The sequence below is a fragment of the Mangifera indica genome, chromosome 8 (assembly GCF_011075055.1).
Source record: "Mangifera indica cultivar Alphonso chromosome 8, CATAS_Mindica_2.1, whole genome shotgun sequence".
In the NCBI taxonomy this organism is placed as follows: domain Eukaryota; kingdom Viridiplantae; phylum Streptophyta; class Magnoliopsida; order Sapindales; family Anacardiaceae; genus Mangifera; species Mangifera indica.
The window spans coordinates 7,331,201-7,354,125 of NC_058144.1; the positions used below are offsets into that span (position 1 = coordinate 7,331,201).

General features: G+C 35.1%; 4 protein-coding genes across 6 annotated transcripts; 2 read left to right on the top strand and 2 right to left on the bottom strand.

The window, feature by feature from the left end:
* The first annotated feature begins 728 nt into the window (after positions 1 to 728).
* On the top strand, positions 729 to 3,383 carry LOC123223473 (QWRF motif-containing protein 3-like). The gene is made up of 7 exons (XM_044646637.1): positions 729 to 1,287; positions 1,437 to 2,074; positions 2,315 to 2,434; positions 2,546 to 2,662; positions 2,751 to 2,840; positions 2,924 to 3,031; positions 3,165 to 3,383. Exons 1-7 carry the CDS (start codon positions 729 to 731, stop codon positions 3,252 to 3,254), a joined length of 1,722 nt encoding a protein of 573 aa, XP_044502572.1. The 3' UTR covers positions 3,255 to 3,383.
* A 1,300-nt stretch (positions 3,384 to 4,683) lies between these two features.
* Positions 4,684 to 5,960, top strand: LOC123224420 (syntaxin-124-like). The gene has a single exon (XM_044648073.1). It carries the CDS (start codon positions 4,927 to 4,929, stop codon positions 5,827 to 5,829), a length of 903 nt encoding a protein of 300 aa, XP_044504008.1. The 5' UTR covers positions 4,684 to 4,926; the 3' UTR covers positions 5,830 to 5,960.
* Positions 5,961 to 10,466: 4,506 nt separating this feature from the next.
* LOC123224419 lies at positions 10,467 to 12,879 on the bottom strand. The gene is made up of 2 exons (XM_044648072.1): positions 12,541 to 12,879; positions 10,467 to 12,083 (listed from the first exon to the last, which is right to left on the bottom strand). Exons 1-2 carry the CDS (start codon positions 12,736 to 12,738, stop codon positions 10,623 to 10,625), a joined length of 1,659 nt encoding a protein of 552 aa, XP_044504007.1. The 5' UTR covers positions 12,739 to 12,879; the 3' UTR covers positions 10,467 to 10,622.
* A 2,306-nt stretch (positions 12,880 to 15,185) lies between these two features.
* On the bottom strand, positions 15,186 to 19,472 carry LOC123222624 (beta-glucuronosyltransferase GlcAT14A-like). Of its 3 annotated transcripts, none has more exons than XM_044645482.1 (5): positions 19,156 to 19,470; positions 18,188 to 18,619; positions 17,193 to 17,268; positions 16,970 to 17,085; positions 15,186 to 15,937 (listed from the first exon to the last, which is right to left on the bottom strand). In XM_044645482.1, exons 1-5 carry the CDS (start codon positions 19,178 to 19,180, stop codon positions 15,429 to 15,431), a joined length of 1,158 nt encoding a protein of 385 aa, XP_044501417.1. In that variant the 5' UTR covers positions 19,181 to 19,470; the 3' UTR covers positions 15,186 to 15,428. The 3 variants fall into 3 exon arrangements, with proteins under 3 accessions (XP_044501417.1, XP_044501418.1, XP_044501416.1); XM_044645483.1 differs by having other exon boundaries at positions 18,188 to 18,663; positions 19,156 to 19,467; XM_044645481.1 differs by having other exon boundaries at positions 18,188 to 19,472.
* Positions 19,473 to 22,925: the final 3,453 nt, after the last annotated feature.

Sequence of the window (22,925 nt, forward strand, 5' to 3'; positions counted from 1 at the left end):
AGTTAAATATGAGACGTTTACAGGACGGGATTGTAGCAGTGGGGTAGGTAGTCCTGTTTACACTTAGGCGACCCGGTTTAGATCCCGGGGAACGGCGCTTCTATTTTTAAATTTTCATGTGGACTGGGCTTCAATCTTTTCTGATTTTTCTTATTGTTCTGCTCCCTCTGATTTTCTCTAATATTTTGTAATTAATTAGCTGCAAATTGATCAATCTTTCATCACCGGTCCAAAATAATGGATGTTAATCGGAATATGGAGCTTTGGCTAAATTGGGTCCTGGTTAAATATTGCCGTTGCCAATTGTTAAGAATTATATATTAGCCACGTGGCAAATTCGACGAACCCCATTGGGAACATCGAAATGCCGGCGGAATCCTTTTACAATGCAACTGTTTCAGTCGTCCTTTACTGCCCAATGTCTAAGAACAGGTCCAACCATACAACATCCTCTACTCAAACACAGACCTTCTTTTCCAGCTGTACCCCTACCTCTCATACTGAATTTCAAAGTTAAAAAAGCTTTAATACGAGGATACATGAGTAATTCCAAATCAACCAATTTTATCCCGAGTATTTCGCCGGCCAACTACGTATCTATCTACTTTGCCGCCACTTTCAAATGTTTGTTTTTCTTCTCATCCCTTCTCAAAGTTCAAACTAAACAGAACCTCTAATATAAGTCTCTTTCTCTTTCTCTTTCTGTGTCTCTGTTTCTGAAAGAGACAATGAAAGGTGATAATGAAACACTACTTACCGATCGATCCCACAAGCCAAGAAAGCCAAAATCATGGGAAGTGAGCTCGAGATTTCTCTCTCCAAGCTCAACACTATCGCGTGATATGGGGATGCCATCTCCAAACCAAGCTCTCTCACCGGTAAAACCATCAACGCCACCTGATAATCGAAAGCATCGAAGCCTTGATCAGGACGGGGGTTTCATTCGAGGCCTTTGGCCTTCTTCCACTACTACTTCTCAGTCATCATCCAACAAAAATTTTAGCACCCTTGCTGATCATCTTGGAAATGAGAGATTAAGAGACTATCTTGACCGCAAAACAAATGAGAAAGCCAAGTATACTCACGTTTTCTCGCTTGGTAGACAAAGAAGTTGCAGTGAGTTCAGTAGATTTGATAATGGGAAAGAGAAAGAGAAAGGGAAAGGAGGTGCTAAAGAGAATCATAAACCACTCCTTGGAGGGTCCATGAGGTACACAGGAAAATTAAAGTTTCCAGGAAAATCTTCCTCCTCATCTTCTTCAACCAATTCTTTGTCAAATAATTCAGGTATTGCTAGAGCTTAATTTGAATCGCCAAACTGAAAAAAATAAAGAACTTTGTAGCCATATGAGATTTATTTTAAACTAATATGTTGAAATAGATTTAGGAATAATATTACATGAAGAACAAAATATATTATTCTTATCTTCCTACAGGGATCGTTCCTGGAAGAATGTCTGTTGATGAAAATACTCTGTATAGAAAATCACATAGACGAAGATCAGATCCCTTTATGGACAATCTTGAGTCACTATCAAAGTGTAGTGACACATGTTCAGCCACAGATATTAGCTCTCCAGGGATGGGCAAAGGTTCCTCTGACTCGAGAAAATCTGGTATTGATGTACCTAATAGACCCAGAAGATTGAACTCAGATTCGAATATACAGATGCCTGTATCATTCGACAGTTCTCCAAGGTTGAAGAAATTTACACTAAAAAATGCAATCAAGAGGGCTAATTCGTTAACTGGGTATGGAAGTGCAACGTCACAATGGGCCTTGTCGCCAGGACGTTCAGGTTCACCTCCTATGTCTGTAGAGAGTAAGCAGAGGCCAATGTCATTCTCTAGTTTGAAGCCTCCAAGTAGTTCTTCAAAGGCCACAGGTATGGAGAAATTGCTGAATATGGGGCTAGACTTGTTTAAGAGCAAGAAAACTTCGTCATCACCACTGGGGTATGAAGACGTGGAGACTGTACATCAACTGAGAATGCTTCAAAATCGGTTGACGCAGTGGCGGTATGCCAACGCTAGAGCTGATGCAGTCAAAGAAAAGATGACTAATCAAGTGAAGGTATCAGTATGATCAGTTTTTGCCAAGTAATATTTAGTGCTCTAGGGAGATGGGACTTCAACCCGATTGCTTGTAGAGTTAAGCCATTATTAAATCTAATGTAACCCTCAACACAAGAAACTCATTCAACAGCTTAAATGATCTGATCAACAGATCAACAGACTTTGAGGGATACGTTAATGAGATAGCATTGTTACATTATCTATATGGTTTACAAATTACTCTGTCATGGTTTTACAGAACAATTTGTTGTGTGCTTGGGATGGTGTTGCAAAGTTGGAGCATTCAGTGCTGCAGAAGAAGTTAAGGCTTCAAAAGGAAAAGCTTAAAATGAAGCTAGACTTTATCCTCATGTCTCAAGTCAGTAACAAACTCTTTTTGTTGACAAATTTACTAAGACTATGTATCCTCTCATTTAGATGTGATAATTGCACAAAAAAATTTATTATGCATTTTGTGTCACTTCTGTAGATTAAACCATTGGAATCCTGGGGCGATATGGAAAGACAACACTTATCAGCAGTTTCCATGATGAAAGAATGCCTGCATTCGGTTGTTTGCAAAATCCCTCTAACTGAAGGAGCCAAGGTAGGCCAACGAGAACTTTAATTGGTGAGCAGTTGTGATCATTGGTGCCCCGTAAATTGTTTTGTGACTAAGAAAACTAACCTTGCAGGTGGATCCCCAATCTGCTTCCACCGCGATTCGACATGCATTAGATCTTGCAGCTTCCATCAAGTCAATATTAGCTAACTTTCCACCATCAGTAAGTTGTTTATATATAACACACAGAACAATCACTTGAGTACTGTTTGTGCTTAACTTACCTTCAAGCTGTTTCGTTTACAGGCGGGGAAGACCATTTCATTACTCTCAGAATTGGCTGACACAGTTGCACAAGAGAGGTTGCTCATGGAGGAATGCATTGAGCTTTCTAGGAGCATAGCTCTGCTAGAGGTAATAAACAGAATCTTCATAAGATTTGTATTCTTTATTTGTATATCATAAGCCATTAATTTTCCTGTTTGGGAATTTGATAAACTGGTTGGAAGCTTTTAATAAAATATTCCTTGTGATTATATATGCACAGATGGAAGAGAGGAGTGTGAAATGTTGTATTATTCAATTGAAATCATGTCAACATCTACAGCAGCATCAAGAAGAAGAGACCCCTTTATAGCTTCTGGTGATGGATTTACAAAACTACTGATAGCAAAATTCGCAGGAGCACGAAATCACTCAAGTAATAAAGTAGTGAGTTAAACAACGTTCTCACAAGGATTGTTTACTAAATATCAAGATTGTTTTACCCCTATTATTATTTAAACTAATAAGAATCTACAATTTTTTTAATAGAAAATTAAATCTAAAAATAATTTAAAAAATTAACACAAAAAATTATATAGTTATTAATAAATTGGTATTTAGATTTCACTTGCACTAATTATATTCAAATTATTTCATTAACAATCATATTTTAATTATTCATATTATGGTTGAACATCTCTAATTTTATTGATTTTTTTTTTCCAAGTTATATCAAATATATTAATAAAAAATATTATTTTATTTTTAATAACAATATTAAATTTTGATTAATTCATTAAGTTTTATGATTATTCAATTTAATTACACAAGTCAAGTTATATGACTTTTGATCCAAACTATTTTCTTATTGAGTTTAATGCTAAGTCTAATTGTAAAATTTTCCTTTTAATATTTTTTTATCATCACAAATCAATTAAATAGTGATCAAGTATTTAAAAACATTAACATCAAACTTTTAATATCAATAAAAAATCAATTAAAATAATCTCAAATATTTAAAGTAACAAACTATATCAAAATATTTAAAAAGATAAATTTAATTGAATGATAAATAGAAAATTTATAAGTGAAAAGAGAATAAAAAAAAAAAACACTTGAATAAATCTTCACTTCAACCTCGATGGCGTTCCTCTTCTCGGCCCCCTCTCTTTTCTTTTATGCATATTTGACAAGAGTTTGAGTTAAAATGGGAGACAATCATTTTTATCCATTATTTATTTATTTGTATCTATCTAATATAATTGTAATAAAATTAAGTTAAACAAAATAATTTATTAAAAACAAAACCATAATTTAAATAAAAATTATAAAAATTGGCTACATTAACAGTGAGGAAGCCGACGGAAATAAAGTAGGTGATAAAAGAAAATTGAGTTTTTCAGTTGGCTAATTGAACAGAAAAATCAAGTAAATAAACAGTGGTAAAGTTTCTTGCTTAATTTTATATGTGAAACAAACGTGCCTTTGTGCAAGCTTAGCTGACCAATTAATAAAAGTTATTTACTCTAAATCTCTGCTACAAAGAATTGGCGTATCGAGGGGAGATCATTGATCGATCAAGGGCTCGGCACGTCTTCCTTAAACATTCATTTATAGTCATAACAAGAACCTTAAAATTATATGATTAAGAAGATTGCAAAGACCAGGTCAAATTTAATTCTAAACCAAGGATGAGCTGCCATGGGAAATTTCTCCTCATTTGACGACCGTCCGTAGGCTAATTTGGCCGGTCAAAATGAAATAATCAGTGTAAGCCTCTAACCGGTAACCAGTCCAAGCCTCAATTATTTCCATACCTGCCCAACGTGAAGCCATTGCTTCTCTTGATGAAGGCTTTGCTTTTGACACCTTCTCAGCTTCTCCCTCCAACTTTCCATGGAGAAGAGCCCCACAACCCATTAGTACATAAATCAAGAGAAGAAGCAGAGCAACAACAAATAACCAGCAACACCACTCCGGGGGAATTCAGTTTCCCTCTAATTAAATACATTGTTTTTTCATAGGAAAAACCAAAAAAAAAAAAAATGAACGATCTTATTTCAAGTTCGTTCAGGCGCCAGGCTTCTTTAGACCTGGAGGCTGGAGGCGAGGCTGGGAAAGAGACAACGAATCTTGATAAGTTCTTTGAAGATGTAGAGAATGTCAAAGATGACATGAAAATTATAGAGAAGCTGTACAAGAGATTACAGGAATCAAATGAAGAAAGCAAAAATGCCCACAATGCAAAAACCATTAAAGAAGTTCGATCACGAATGGATTCAGACGTTGAGCAAGTCCTCAAACGAGTCAAAGTGATTAAAGCTAAGCTACAGGCACTTGAAAATTCTAATGCAGAACAAAGAAAACTTCCAGGCTGTGGTCCAGGCTCATCAGCAGATAGAACCAGGACTTCTGTTGTTGCTGGTTTAGGGAAGAAGCTTAAGGATTCGATGGATGATTTTCAAAAATTTAGGGCTAAAATGACAGCTGAATACAAGGAAACAGTTGAGAGAAGGTATTTTACTATAACTGGAGAGAAAGCAGACGAAGAAATGATTGAAAACTTAATATCAAGTGGTGAAAGTGAAAATTTTCTTCAAAAGGCAATTCAAGAACAGGGTCGTGGGCAAATTATGGACACCATTTCTGAGATTCAAGAGAGGCATGATGCGGTAAAGGAGATTGAAAAGAATTTAATTGAACTTCACCAGGTTTTTCTGGACATGTTTGCACTGGTAGAGGCACAAGGACACCAACTCAATGACATTGAGAGCCACGTGGCGCATGCGAATTCGTTTGTGAGGAGAGGGACCGAACAGCTGGAGGTTGCCAAGGAGATCCGACAAAATAACAGAAAATGGACTTGCATTGCCATAATGTTGGTTGCTGTTCTGATTGTTGTTTTACTTTTTCCAATTTTATTCCAGATTTTACTCCACAAGATGTAGTGCTGTGTTGGTGCCAATGTCACCTTTGGCCATGGTTTGTCTTCAAGAACAAAAACAGTTTCCTGTTTTCTGATTCTTCCTGCAAGGTTGTTTCATAGAGAAGTTCTCTTCTTTAATCTTTTGGAATTTCATTCTATGCTTAGAAAAGTTGTTTTTGTTTGTTCAAAAAATGAATCTGCAAATGAAATAGAAAATGGATATACTTATGTCCTACCCTTCCATGAGAAATCCCAGGCCTTGAATTATTTAAACGCAAAAAAATTTAATGGTGGCAATGTTCCCTTCTTTAGAAATCCATCGCTCAAGTGTGAAATGAAAGAAGAAGCAAAGAAGATGGTTTGAAATGGTGAAGAAAAAATGAAAAAAATAAAAAATAAAAGATCTAACGAAGTCTATGAGTGCAGAGAGAGAGAGAGAGAGAGAGAGAGAGAGAGAGAGAGAGAGAGAGAGAGAGAGAGAGAGAGCCGTCGTGGTTATAAAAGGGTGAAGGAGTGAAGGGATTTAGTGAGGTTCTCGATTATAAAGAGAAAATAAATCCTCATAACTTAGTTGTATATATATTGTTTTTGTTAAGTCTAACGTTGCTTTTGTCTATTTTGTTCTCACTTTTGTTGCTGCTTTCAACTTTACTCTTGTCGTTGTTGCTTCTATCGGCTCTTTTTTAATTACCATTACTTCTATCATCTCTTCCCTCGCTATCGTTGATTTCATTGACTTTGTTGTTATAATATAACCATAGAGATAACGGAAAAATTAAAAATAGATAATAAAAAGAAAATTTGACAAAAAATTTTGGTTAAAATAAGAAAATTTGTCGTCTTTCAATTTAAAAATGATTATTTATTGTTTTGATATTATTGGTAGGAAAAAAAACTCCATTTTATATGTATAACCCAATTTATGTTAGGAATGACAATCCAAAAAAGACAGATAGAGGACATCAATTTCTATCTTCATCTCAATAAAAGATTTTAATCTCTCTTCTCAACCTACTTTTGTTATGAAAATAACAAAAAATCTTTATCCCTATCATTGAGAAATTTTTTTTTTCCTATTCCTTCTTTATCCTTTCTCCAACTTTAAAAGAAAAAAAATTATCATTTAATGAAAATTTTCTTTTTTGTGCCCACAAATATAAATTTTATCTTTTTTATTTTTTAATAGATAAAATAAAAGATGAATAATAATTTTATAATAAAAACTATTAAATGTATTTTTTTAATAAATATATATTAGATTTGGAATAATTTTGTAATAACTTTAAATTATTTAAAATATATTATATATTAAATTTAGAGAAAGGGCAAGAAGAAGATATATATATCCCAATCTTTAATTGTAATGATTTTTCTTTTCTGTCTCATTTTCATCTCTATTCATATTTTCATCAGAAAACCCTCCCTTCAACGAGATTGGTGTAGAGCAAAACCTTAAAATAAGGCCCAAATGGTCATCATAGATCACCTCAAATTGGCAAAATAATTTTAATAGCCCATCAATAAATATCGAAAGGACACACTAAAACGCAAAACTTTTAGCCGTTTTATATCCTCCAAAAAGTGTTGTATTCACCGTTTTAGCCTCTTCATATGTTGACCAACCTGACCAAAATCGAACGAGGACTATACGACAGCGTCTTGAAGCCATTATATTTATAATCTCCATATTTTCCCTTTCCTTTCGAATTTCCATAATCTCTTGGATCTTCACCTAGCAGCAGTCGAAAAGCTCGGAGCCATGGCTACAATAGCATTTCGTCAAGCCGCATCGGCAGTAGCTCGAATTTCCGCTTCCGGAACATCTACTCAAGCCGCTTCTCTTATTCAACGGCGCGGCCTTGCCGGCGCTGCTGGTAATAGCTATTAGTCAAACACGTCGTTGTTGGTATAGATTTATGCGTAATATATATTTCTGTTGTGGGTTAACATTAATTCGAATACCGATCTAATTTGTTTACAACGAAAGTGAAATACACGGCGTTATGGTTCATGATTTTCCTTTTATCGAATAATCCCAGATCACCATGGCCCACCGAAGATTAATTGCTGGCAGGACCCAATGAGCCCGTCTAAGTGGAAGGAACATCATGTAAGTTTTTTCTTTTTTTCTGTATTTGTGTGTGTATACACATTCGTAGGTTTTAGGCGGAATATAGGGTTGTTGGTATCGTTTTGCAAAATTAGTTTTGATAACCTAATTTTAAAAAATAAAGATGAGAACAAAAACAATGAAAATGCATTTCATAAACAAATAAGATAGTTCATTATCTTTTAGACAGTAAAATTTGTATATTTCTGGGCTTATTTTTTGGATGCGGAAACTGAAGATGATATAGAAAAAGGTACCAAATGCTCTTTTTGTTAATCATAAATGTAGAGTTTCACAGAGAAGTATAGGAGGCATATATGTTGGAAAAATAACAGCATAGGCTCTTTTTTTCTTTTTTTTTTTTTTTGCAGTTTGTAATTGTCTCATTATCTGGTTGGAGCTTAGTCTTCTATGGAGGATACAAATATTTAAACCGAGGCAAAAAAGGAGAGGTAATTTGTATCATTTTAACTGCAAACTTGCATGATCCGGCCTAGCATCGGCAAATATAAAATGTTAAAGATTTTTCTTTTGAATGGTTTTTGTATCCGATTCCATCATTTACCATGCTACCTAAGTACCAGTCTGCATGTAGACAATATATGTCATGGCAATAAATTGACACACAATATTTTAGAGAGTAATGTCCTACCTTGGCCTGATAACATCATAAATATCCAATTATGTCAAATATGATCATACATAGTCAAAATTCTCACAATCTTTCCAGTTCCTAATAGTATATGCAAATGTGATAGAGAAATTAAATGCAATGATACTCATATCTATTTCTATGTGGTTCACCGGATTTCAACTTAGGTCTCTTACAGTTGTAGGTCAGATATGTGTATATGAAACAACATCCCACCTAAATATGCTTTAAGACACTTAAAAGTGATTGAAATAATGTTTTGGACAATCCAATTTTTAACTTGGATGTACATTAATATGTAGAGAGAATTTTGAAATATTGAAATGGCCAAACTGAGTGGCCAAGGACTCTCATATAATAAGCAACATTTGTATTGCTGTGGTACCTTAGGACTATAACTTATTCTTATTTTATTGTCTATTGACAGAAACAGGTTGAGGCAGCACACTGAGTTTTGGAGCAAAATTCTTGGTAATAATGTGCATTGATTGGAGCTTTAATCTCTTCTGGTCTTCTTTCTTTTGTCCACACTGCTACCCAGTATGATTTTCTTCTTGGAGATTGAAGATGATCAAACTTGAAGGGTGATTGCTTTGTTGGAGACAATTCAACTATTTCATTTGCTTATCATTTCCAAGTAACGTTAAGTAATATTTTGTTCTAATAATGAGAATGGCACAACCTTTTTAATTATTGCCTATATCTGATTTTGCAGACTTTTATAAGTTCTGATGCTAGATGTGCTATATTGGATGTGAATCCGAATTCAGATCAATCTACATTGACTGACTGCCTCTATTATGTTGTTGCTAGCAAGTACCACTATTTTTTGTTTTGGATCTTCTAAATCATTCCCACAGGATATCCAGACTTTTTTTTTTTCTGATTTTTTTCTGATCCTTCATTAACTGTGATCATACATGCATTACATGGAAAAACAATTGACAGACCTTGCTATTTGAAGTGATGACCAGATAGTTGTTTCTTTAAAAAAATAATTTGTTACTATTTAAACATGATGCCCCACACAGTTTTGTGTGTTAATCCATAAATTCAACCATGTAGGACTGACTGAGGAGCACTAAGTACCATGTCAAATTTCATTTTATCCATTTTGCTGTAATAAAGTCTGTATGGCTAGATATTCATTTTGACATATGTTGACTTGTTTGTTTGGTGCCAGTGCCAAGAGTAGACAAACTAGAGTTACAGCATAAGTTCATTGAGTAAAGGAGGTTTTATTTGACTTTCCATTGGCATGGTTGCATTGCATTACTGTTCCTTTCATCAGAATGTTGATGTACATGGTGCTCGTTAGTTATTCACCTAGTTCTCTTACTCCACTAAATGGCCAAAAACAAAAAAACAAAAAACAAAAAAAGAAACATGTTATTTAATAGGAGTGCATAAACACAATGTTCAGAAACATACAAGAAAAGATGAGAAATCTTTTGGTTGCAGCCTCTTTCTAATTTCAGTCCCGTCCATCCAGCTGCAGCTGCATTTGGTACTTTAGCTCGGATAACTTGTTCTCACCTTTTCTTTTTTTGTTTGTTTTCTTATCAAAAGAAGAGTTAACAGGAGTATTGTAGTGGTAAATAACAAAGTAAGGCAGGTGCTGCGAGTTCAAGAAGAAAAGATATGTTGAGAGCTGAACGTGATAAGCCCGTCTGTCACATTAACAAATGATTTGATTAGGAAAGTGTTGGGGGATTTCGTTTTTACTTCAGGAATTTTTGCAATTTTAATTTGTTCTCATTTTAACTTTTTATTTATCCTTATTTAATTTGATTAATGCAAGTCTTCGAAATCTAGGTATCTTTTATGAGCCTATTTGGAAGTTCTTACTTTCTCCTGCTTGAAACTCAACTAGCAATTGTAAGTACCTTCATAAAAATTTTAACGGAATGTACTTATTTTTATAAATGTCTGTCAGGGATGCAATTTGATTGCTAAGAAAACAGATATTTAGTTTTATCTACCATTAACACTGCAGGCACACTGGAATGGAAAAAAGAAAAAGAGAAAAAACATTTTAAGATTTAGTATTTAACTAAAATTCGGACTCGTCTATTTCCTCCTTGTACTGTTCTTTATCCTCCTCCGGATCGGAATTAGATTCCCTGACAGAATCACCATCAATTGATTCAGCCTCTTTTGCTTGAATATCTTCAACCTGCATGTCATCGGTTAATTCATGTTTGTTGTCATCTTTTACTTGTTTACCTATGTTTTCTTCTTCATGGTTGTTCCCGCTACTCACCTCTTGTACAGTGCCATTGCCCTCTTCATCTTCTTCTGGATGCCTGAATTTACCCGCTTTCTGTTTCTCAGCATAACTTACAGTTTTAGTGAGTTCATCATTAACAGTTGTATTCCTCTGCAATTTCATGTCTGTAGAATCATGGGACTTCAACATTTCATTTTCTTGCTCCACCAGCAATTTCTGTGGTTCAGCCCCCTCGTCTCTGTTTTCCGGATCTTCAGAATCCACTGCCTTTCTTACTTCCTCAGGTTTTTCATCCATTGCTCTCGTCTCTCCTTTCCCAATTCTGTCATTAGAAATTCGACTTTCTCTCTTGCTCTTTAATATATTTCGATCAAGTCTATGAAACCTTCGGTTCATGCTTGGCAGTAGTCTATCGTATTCAGGATCTCTTCTTCTAGCAAGCATTCTCCATCTCTTTCCCTTTGTTCTACCTACATGGCTATGTTTCCCTCTCAATCTTGAACCTGCATCAATCCTGGAATCTAGAATCTCTAACTTCTTCCCACCTTTAGAATTCGTTTGAACTTCTTGGCTCTCATCTTGAGAATTTTCTGCTTTCCTTAGCACCCTGTGTTCGGTAATTTCAGTTTCATTACGGTAATCTCCATTGCTATTTTTCTCTCCTAGTTTTGAAACGTTTTCATCAGCATTAACATTTGCCTCCATCAAATTATTGATGTTCATTTGCTTTCCTACATCAGAACCACCTTCATGGACGCTTTCTCTGACAACACTATTCTTAAAATCATCTTCTTGAGAAATCTCAACCTCAGGCAACTGTTCAACTGTCATTTCCCTGATATTAGTAACTGTCAACCCCTTAATACTTCCATCTTCAACTCTTGTTGAGTTCTCAACATGCATTACATCAATGTAATTACTTGACTGTCCGTCCTTTTCTCTACTCAAATCAGTCAAATTTGCAGGCGCTTCTATGAGGAATCCAACAGCGCGCTTCAAATCCTCAATTTCAGCTTCCTTTTGCTTCAAGCTTTCTTTTAGAGCTGTCAATTGAGAGTTTTCTTTAGCTGAAGCTATTTCAGCTTCTCTCCGCATTTTGATCTCATTCTTCATCTCCTCCAATGCAGACTCCAAGGTTTTCTGTTCATCTTTTAGGGAATCAACTGTAGACTGCATCTCGAGAAGCCTTCTGTCAAGCTCCATCTTTTGGGTACTGAGGGTGTACATCTTTGCTTTAATCTCTTCATTTTTGTTCTTCAAATCTTTGTTATATTCCTTTTCCTTCTGTGTGAACCAAATATGATGACAAGCGTTAGCAAATTAAAATACTGCTAAATCTTGTGATTCTACTTGTTCAGGCAAACAAACAGAAAGAAAAACTTTATACTTTTAATTGTTGAATTTTATTTTTCTGCCCTCAGATTGAGAAACCCAATTCACCCTTTGCGTGTAATTACTGAATGAGATTTCTCCTCCGGCATTGAGATTTGAGAATTTGCTCTCCTCATCAAACCCTCTCAGTAGAAAATAACCAAAAAATCAACCAAGATTGAGAATCCTATGGATAATTCGGATCTAGTTCAGCAAATCAGAAAAATATATCCGGCAGATAAATACGCATGTAAACAAATTGTTGCATGAGGGTTCATAGATGGCATGCAAATAGACTGACACGTAGTAAAACTACAAAAAAGTAAAGATGCATGTAAGGGATGGCATTGGCAAAGATGAGATAGAGAACCTGCAAGAGAAGCTGAAGGGAGATGAGTTGATGGTCCTTTTCTTTGACCAGGAGGGTGAAGATGCGTCTCTCCCGGAGCTTGTGCAGTACCATTACTCCGAGCAATGCAGCTCCAAATGCCAAAAGCAACATCAACCCATACGGTCTTCCTCTGTTGCTACTGCTGCTCATTGCTTTGTGAGATCCACCCACACCCATCTTTCTTCTGAGGCCAAACAAAGAGAAAAGAAATAGTGTATATATTAAGGCAGAGTGTGTGAGGGTTGCTTGTCATGTAAAAAGAACCATGCAACTACTTCAATGGGCGGAGTTTAAAAGGTGAAGAAGTATGTAGCAAATGTTTCCCGCCGCTGATTCTGGCCACTAGTTGACATTTTTCACAAGTTCCAAGTATTTTATACTCATTTACTTTAATGCCCCTGCTGTTGTTGAAACTTGAGAGAGAATGTAGTAAATTACTAGACAAACCTTAACCTTTTGTTGAAACCCTCCTCATACATTCATGGTTTCGAAGCTAATACTGCATTAATTGAAAAAAAATGAAAACTTCTGAGTTTGATTCACCTACAAGGGAACCCATGTGTCGAAGACAAATCTAGAAGAATTAAACCGCTTAGATAGGGATGGGAATTTGTCAATGATGCCTGCCGTTTAATATAATCCTCAAATTATGAAAAACGCACTTGCAAATCTCTCACATGAAAGATACAGCAAGGCTTGCAAGCAACCCAAGTTTACTGAGATTTAGACACATTTTCAAGATACAAATATTTTGATGGGTATGTTAATAAATTCTCTCAATCTCAACCGATTACTTTCCTCAATCCCAGCCAATTATTCAATTAACATTGCATAGCTAAATTTCAGGAAATGAAAGCACGAGTGAGAGATACACAACATCACCAGGATATAAACTTAAGTCACCCACTACCCAGTTTCTGAGAGGCTTTCTCACAACCGGGTTGTTGCATGCAATCACAATCTCTCCTTATTCAGTTACAAAACGGAATAATTTCAAAGTAAGATTAGTTTCTTTGTTGTTATTACTTTTCGTACTGAATTTTTTTTTTCAATGTACTCTCGAACAATCTGACAATTCCATTGAAGACATCTTCAACTCCTAGCTCCCTGTTTGTTGCTATTGTGGTGTGTTAGCATGATGAAATGAAAGAGTTAGTGAATTGGCGTGAAATTCTTGCATATGCAGATACAAAAGTTACACTAGATGAATTTAAAGACGATATCGTAACGTCTTTCAGAAGAACAACCTTTAATGTAGTTGTCAATGAGAATGGGATATGTGATTCAGTTCTAAGGTCTAAAACTAATTAATTTTGATTCAAGTTTCAAACAGATCTGGCCTCCTCAAGTTTAAATGTTGAAATTCAAGTTCTTTTTAAAGCTGGAAGAGATTTAGATTTGGAATATCTTTGTAACCAAATGCATATAGGGTCAGCTTCACACCATTTTGAGGAGAGTTTAACAGCCTAAAAGTTTCTTAGTTGGCTGCTTTTGTTAGATTTTCTATGGCTTATATCGGTGTGTGATTTACTTCTAGCATGATATAGATTTGACTGCAGTTGACTGCTCAATCTACACCTAGATTTCTGTTTTATGTGCTAAACTGTGCAGATCTTGAGTGCTACCTTTTACTTATAGGAGGTTGCTTGAGACTTGTCTCATAACATATGCCATACTGTGGTCTCCTTAAAACTCTTGGCCGCAAATGTTCCTGATAATGCTGTTTGATTAGCTCAATATCACTTTTCATGCAGCTCGTGGCGAGCAGCAATGAGGAGAAAAATGTTGAAGCTGTTGCTTGGTTGCTGCAACTGTGTTGGCCACGTTTGAGGCTGCTTGAGTTGCACTCTGCTGTCAACCCTTGAATTGGCGTTTTTGATGACATTGTTTTCCATTCACTCGCTCGGGGATATCTTTGGATGAAGCTGTTTGCCAAAGCAGTTGAGCAGATATTAGCAAAGATTTCGTGTTACTCTGTTTCTCGCAACATTGATTTATGACTATTTATAACAAATTTTTATTTTATGTATGTTATTTTATTTTTAATTTAAATATAATAATACATGTTAAATATTATATCAATCAATACACTGAAAAGTGAATTCGCCTAATTTTATTGATTATATAATTATCACCGTGCCTGCGCCATTTTTAATACCGGCACACACCCAACAGGCAAGGGCCCTTGACAGCATCAGGCGAGAGATTGCTTACTATGCGGCCAACTTTATGGGTAACCAATGGGCAGTTTAGACAAGGCCTAGAAGTCTCCCCGCAGGGCCCAATGAAGGCCCCAAATAAGTGTCTCGGGCCAGAGGTGTACCAATGATTGGAGCTCTTCAATGGGTTGCATTTAATTGTACAACATCATGTCCACAGATGTTACCTCTTCTCGTCTGACAGCCCGAATGGTGAGTGCTCAGGGGGGTGGACCGCCGAAGCTGCAAAAGGTGGGCTTAGTTCCCTGGTGGGGATTCTGAGGATGGACCACTTACTGATACTATCAGTTCAACCCACTCTGTTCCTCAATTATCTTATTCGACATCATTCCAATTTAATGTATATTATTTTTTCTATTTTTTAGGATTAAGATTCTTTTTTAGATAGTGTTATAATACTATAAATTATTCAACATTTCGTATATTCATTCAATTCATAACCCAGGTCATAATTATTCAATAATTACCTTAACAATTTACAGAGACTGAAACAATCTTTGAACCCTCGGTAAAACAGACATTAACACTGCTTATATCTTGAATGCTCAATTCCTATATTAAGGTAAAATTAGCTTGTTTTACATAAACTCTATGATCTATGACTAATGTACACTTCCGGTTATCAAAATCTGAAAAACTCACCTTTGATCATGAACATTGCTTTTTTCGAAACTCTTTAGACAACAATGTCTGAAGCAGCTCTTGCAGTCTCTCAGCACCAGGGCCGGGTCTAAATACAGAATAATTACCGCGCACAGAGCATGGGTCAGCTCCACCATCTGAGCTCCCAATACACCAAGCACCACGTGCAAAACGGCTTGTGCGGCCTAGAAGTTCTTTATCAATTTTGTCCAAGACAGGATCATCTTTGGCAAATTTGCGAGCAAATGGAGCATTGCTTTTAACCATTTTATCAAAGTCTTTCATTGACAGAGAGATAGGGTGCTGCTTGGGAGGACTGTCCCAGGCAATATAGTGAAGATCATGGCCTATTGCTGTGTTATGGAATTCTTCCGTGTTGCAGATAACCGTCTGAAAATACCCTTCTGGAGATGAGATAAAATTCGTATAGTACATTAGAAGAGTTCGAGGAAGGTTATCCCATCCCTGTATGCAGTACTCAAGAAATGTCCGAGTGAGCATTACCCATGCTGAACCTATATACATGACGACGAAAAATGTGTTTGAAATTGGTTATGCACAGGGATAACCTGATTCAAATTTTCATCTACATAAGAAAATGGAACAAAACAGAGGTTTTAATAACAGTTGATGAAGACCTCCTTTTCAGATAAATACTTTCTGGCCTAAGGCAACTTAAAGCTACAGAACTAAGTATACCAGAGCCGTAGAACTGGTAAGATAGAAAATAAGTGAGAACAGAAGGAGAAAACAAATGAGATGAAATAGAAGAATCAGAGGAAGAAACCTGATTTTTTACTTTTATAATGTGAGAGTTTTGCATAAAACTGAAAACAACAAACTTGTGTATTCAGTGGCCATTTGTAGGAAACATAAATCTGCTTGAATAAGCAATTTAAAAACTACTAAATAAGAACAAAAAATTAGGAAATCTGATTCTTGTTTAAATTAAAACTTCCTGAAACAACCAGATTCAGATTTTTCATAGCTATAATCTTTCAACCCCAAGAAAGGCATTAAGTGACAATTTTCTCCACCTTGGATCCTTAACCAGCAAGATAGCCAAATCCATCAACAAGATCCTGTAAATCAGTCTTTCCACCTTAGATGAAACTTCTAAAGTCTGCTAGGTAACAAACATTATTTCGGCCAAAGAAACAAAGAGGTATCCTAAGTTAGTACCCTATATATATTTTTCAGGATTATAACTCTAATGCAATCTGACAATTATTATACTATAGTGAAAATCAATTTTTCTTACTGCACAAAATTAATTTGCAATGGAAAACAGGTTCTCCAATAGCCCAAGGTTGAACAAAAGCATGGAGTAGCGAAGAAAACTTGGGCATATCATCGATGAGAACTCCCTCATGGCTTATCACCCAGCAGTTTGTCAACATTGTTTGTGATATCATTAGTTGAACTAAAAGCCCACTACCTTTTTAAAACTTCAAGGTCAAGGTTCATAAAGGAATTTCGTAACTTCACTAGGCCAATAGTTAACAATAGCTCACTTGATAAATAAATGAAAAAAAATTATAACTCACCTGTGAACAACTTGAAAGCCGTAGGAAGCGATCGCCGTTGAGTGGTCCATGCAATATCAGATTTCTTTGACAGGTAAAGGCCTGGATCAACAATGATTGGTTTTGCTCTCTGGTTTCTACAAACACAATTAAAAAGTACATAAAGTATGCCATCAGTATGTCATGTTGGTGCAGTCGAAGGAAGTGGAATAAAGTAGTGAAATACTATTTACTTAATACTTACAGTTTCCAACCAGCAATCTGAGTATGTTCAATAAAATTTAGATTTTTAGACATGTTTGAGAAAACATATAGCATATCTGCACAGAAATCATATCAGAGTTACTTTCACAAACAAAGTCAAAGGATACATATATAAACAATGCAAAACTATGAGAACTTTAAAAGAGTACCACAAACAGCTTAGACTAATGTAATAATAAGATTCCCATCATGGCTGGTATCAAGGATCTCATAAGGATATAGTCAAGACCTTGAACTACCAAAAGTTCACCAGGAAGATATTCATAAATGTCACCTGTATGTGAATTTATGACAAAGGCTAAGGAACATTTTTGACACCCAAGAGGAAACTGCCCATTTCAATCCAATCCAAGAAATGGCTTTGGTCTTCAAAATTCCATCAATTTATGGCCTAGATAGACACATTCCCAAAGTAATGAAGGCAGAGTGTTGAACTTTACCAAACTTAAGGCATATAAGCATATCGCTAGCTCAAATGAGATAGAACTATTCCTCAGTTCAAGACCACAAAATTAAACATGTACTAGCCTTCTTAAGACCCTCAGTGCAACTAAAAGGTCTGACTTAGCGTTGCAAAGAAGAAGTCCACATAATATGAACACTTTCCAGTAATAAAATGGTTCTCTTTAAGATTTTCAAGAAGTGAAAAGTGAATTACAATAGTCATATAAATGTCCAGGAACAACAGAAAGAGTTTGCTTAATTCCAGCAGAGTAAACACCCAGAGAAATTTATCTATCACGATGCAGTTCACAAAAGATTAAGATAAGTTGGACAAAAAACTTAAGAACTTTTAGGATCATACATGAGTGAAAACAGCGTAAAGTCAAGCAACAATTATATTTGGGTTCCTTAATGAGGTCAAACCGAAGAATCTTTATTACAACAATGGCAGTAATTTATGCATTCAGGACTGAAATGAAAGCAACGACCATTCTTTCAAAAACATATGACAAAGCAAACTGTGATACTTACCATCTTGTGTCACAAGAGGATAGTCTGACGCACTGAGGTTTATAAACCAGTCCCATTCCAAGCTCTCCTTTAACAAAATTGCAATTGCTTGGAGTGTGCAAGCAATCATTGTAGGACCCTTATATGTCACCAAATTGGATTGTGCCATGACACGCACATTATCCACTTCAAAAAAAATTGGGTCGCTCTTCACAGAAAGTGTCAAGTCTAATCTTTCGCGGGGTGGAGCCTCAAGATCCAGATGCAAAATATACTGATTTGTCGGATGATAAACTGCTTGCAAAGTCCTCATCATTCTATGACTATCTCCCTTTGTTCCCGAAATAAGATAAGCTAATCTAGGTGCTTCTATTTTCATTTCACCATTTGGATCAAATGATTTCTTCAAATCTGATTCTACAAAATACCCACTTGAATCGTCTGATTTTGCAACTGAAATGATATCAAATGGCAACTGATCTCCGCTATAAGAAGAGCTTAAAAACCCAAAAGTAGCAGACAAAAAGAGAGTAATGGAAATAAGTAAGCTTGCAAAAAATGGAAAAATCCATTTTCTATCACTGAACATCCTCCCTGAGTGAGAATGGCCATTTTTTCTCATACCCATTAAAGGGTTCTTAATCAATACCAATTTCCTATATAATTTTCTCATCTGTGCAAAGCAGAAACTTACAATGACTTAAAAATTAGCTGAAAACCCTGAAAAATTAGAAAAAGAAAAAAAAAATCGACTAAAAGGAATTCTGCAACATACCGAAGCCCTTTACAAATATACCAACAACATTTAAGCAGAGACCCGCTTTGTTTTGTGAAAATAAAACAAGAATTTCAGGCAAAAAGTTTTTGACTTTCAAATAATGACGAGCAGGAACACAAGCTAGAGAAGAACAAAAAAATGGCATTATGAAAAAACGAAGAATGGCATATGTATTTACATATGATTAAAGGACAAAATTTTAAGTCCGTACCGTATAAACAGAAATAGATTCGCATGCAATATCTAGAAAGCGGCTTTTACTCAACACTGAACCAGATCTACTTGCGGTTAACTCACAGAAAGTTGTTCGAAGTAGAAGCAGAAAGTAAAATAATAACAGTTAAAGTGGAAGCTTCAGATACAAGAGATTTGTAAGCGGAACTTACCGAGTTTCTAAACAAAAATATGACCGAAAAAATGTCGAAGAAAGTGAAAATAAATGCATACAAAACAAATATTTGATGTAGATATTAGCTATTATTAAGAAGCGACAGAGAAAGTCTGCCTCCCTTTAACCACTTAAATTTCATTTTATTCTAGAAATAGGATAAGAGACTCTTAAGAAAGATAGATAAGAAAGAAATAGGGTTCCCTATGGCGCGTGGGTTACAGCTAAATCAGAGAAAACAAATAATTTAACGTAAGTTAAAGCTTCAATTTTAGTATTTGAATATTGTTGTGTCTATTTACGGCGTCTTTCTCGGCCGTGTTTGTCAGATGGGGCCTAGCTACCAACTAATTGATTTTGCACACGTGGCGATGTCCAACAAAATCTGAAGTTGGGATGTTTGTAGATGTTGTGGACCAATTCAGGACTTTTAATTCTTGGGCCCAATATTCGTGACATAAATGGTTTGACAGTGAATGTCCGTCCAATAAATCCACACATTTTATATATATATATATATATATATATATAAAGAGTAATATTATGTGTATCTATTTTTTATACATAATTTATATATGTAGTGATGTGTTATTATGTAATTAGATAATTTTAAAATATGTATCATTATATAATAAAGAAACATTTAATCATATGATAACACCTTATCTGTGTACATAAATTATGTACCAAAAATAGATACATATAGTTTTGTTGATATATAAAACCCTATTCAAATTAGATGACTATATTAGATTCGAATAAATTAGATTGAGTAAGATAAATTTTAAATTTTGACTAATTTCATAATCACTGAATTAGGTAAGTCAAGAGTTTGATCTTAATATATTGACAGAAAAGATTTAATCAGTCTAATTTACCTTTATGGATTTTGTAAAGATATTTGTGACATAAATGGTTAGAGAGTGAATGTCCATCCAATATATATATATAAACCCATTCGAACTGGATCTTATATTAAAATCGAATCAATCACAATAAATAAGATAAATTTCCAATATAATGATTGATCTCATAATTACTTAATCAAATAAATTAAGAGTTTAATTTTGATATATCAGTAGAAGAGACTTTGTTGGTCCAATTTACCTTCATGGATTTCATAAAGATATTCTACTTATGTAGTATTCACAAAATAATAAAATTATGCGTAACTATTTTGAATATGCAAATAGATACATCTTTAATATGTGTCATTAAGTAATTGAATAATTTTAAATTAAAAATAAAATAACACCTAATCATAAAATATCATATTTTATACACACACACACTCATTTCTGCATTCAAAAGTAAATTCTGATAGCGTTACTCTTCAAGAAATGCTTGTATATATTTACTTCTTTTAAGCGACCTTTTTGCTTTTCATTAGCAAGCCTAATTTTGGTTTTGGGCCTTAATATGAGGTATTTACAGGGCGGCCTTCAAATCAATGCTAGGTAGTCGACATCTTATGTAAGCACTCAGCCAGATTTAACATAATATCAAGATGCAATTAACCTAACCAAACACTTACGGATGAAAACTAGAAAATAACAATATATCTTACAAACTGATAGGAGGGTAAGTAAAGAGTAACCAGGTGACAGTAACCTCAAATGTGACAGAACAGAATACACACTATTTATTCCAATATTTTAATCCCCCCAACCTATTTTGTCATTTTGGGCCATTGGGTTACAAACCCATTTGTTCAATTTTGATACTGTAAACGACAAACCGGATTGTGGGTGAAATAATATGATTGATCGCATTGAATTGGTGGGTGGCATTAGCTCAGTTTACACCGACAAGATGACAAACACAATGTGCGCACCCAGAATATAAAGTGTGTGTGTGTGTGGTTTTTTACGGGGAATGATTTATATCCCATCATCAACACACAACACATACCCCTGTAGTTGTTGCGTGTTTGCGCTAGTGTGTGAAGGCAAGATGTAATGCGGTTTCAACTGTGACCGAAAATTCTAAATTTAGGCACAACACCACCAAAATTTGCAGCCGGTGCAAAGTATCTTGATATTTAAACTTGCCTAACGTGTTTTCTAATTGACCTAACACAGTTGTAGTAAGATTGCAGCTATTAATTCTTGGATTATTAGGGGTCTCTTTCAAAGGGGAGGCGAGGTGGTGGGTCGTTGCTAGCTTTTCATTAATTTTGAGGCACAACTGACTATTTCTGATTCCTGTTTTTGTTTCTAATTTATCGGTTAAAATTGCAGTTTTAGAGTGCTTTAACATTGGAGCTAATCATGGGATTCTATGAAAAGGAAAATATTACAGTTAAGACAAGGTTGAGTTGGTGGCCACTAAGCAAAATTATACTTGGAAAAGTAACCAAGCCACCAACCATACAACAAGCTAGAATTATCCATGAGATTTTCTTAAGAATCCAATGCAAACTCACGGCTTGGCTACTTCCTAGCTCAAGCCGAAAGACTACACAATGACATCTTTTCATGCGCCAAAAGCCATTGACGATGGAAGGCTATAATTAAAAGGCTTGATTAGTTAATTACAAATTACTCTCTTTTAAACATAAATGGGAAGAAGTTAGGTCAAGTTATATATAACAAATGATTGAGAGAATCTTGGCCTGCTTTGTCAATGTATTGTAGAAACTGAAGCATCTGAACTTGATCATTTCCTACTTTTTATTTGTTGAAAATAAAAATGGTGCACTATACAAAATCATGAGGCTCCCATGCTATTCCATTGACGAATGACACTCTTCTGTTAAAAAAAAGAAAGGTAAACAATCAGGTATTTTAGTACAACCCAATCCAGCTGCAGCTATAGCCTACACTCCCTCTACTAGTACAAACAGAAACATTGCATAAGCATGCTTCCTTTTCAGCTTATTCTATTAAATAGTACTACCCGTTGGATACATTACCAGCACATGAAAAGATAAAGAGAAAGATTACTCCTAATCAGTAATGTACCGGAGAATTAACATTCGGTTTCATACACATTATGTAACAGCAGCCACCAGTACTGCAGAGTCCAACAACTCTAGCTTCCAACGACGCAAATTTTTTCATTAGATTTCAAACTTCATCAACTCCTTGATTGACTTTTCCGACTGAATTAATAAGAGATGTTTTGGCCAGTTAATTGAATCAATCACTTCTGTGTACCAAGCATCTTTGAGGTCTGATAGCATGGAGCCGTAACTAAGATGGAAAAAGTGAGACTATTTCATAATATTGAATGAAAATTTTACTAGTTAAAATAGTAATGGTTTTCGTAAGCAGTTCAAGTGGGATAATATTCTGACTTCAACACTAGTTTAAGTTGCTTCCTGTTTAGTTCGCGGCTTTATGGCTGGGTTCAAGAATCAAAATTCCACCGCCGCAGAGGGATTTTACTGTAAAAATGATGACTCCTTCAAATCGATTTTCAGGGTATAAAACATTGTGGGCTGGTTGAAATTGATGAGAACGCAGCATAGTTGATGAATTTAAACTATCTTTTATTCATTACCATATACTTTTGTACATGTACAGGGCATGATCCATCTATATTCAACATCACGTTTCAAATATTCCTGGCAACATTCTGTGCCGACGCAA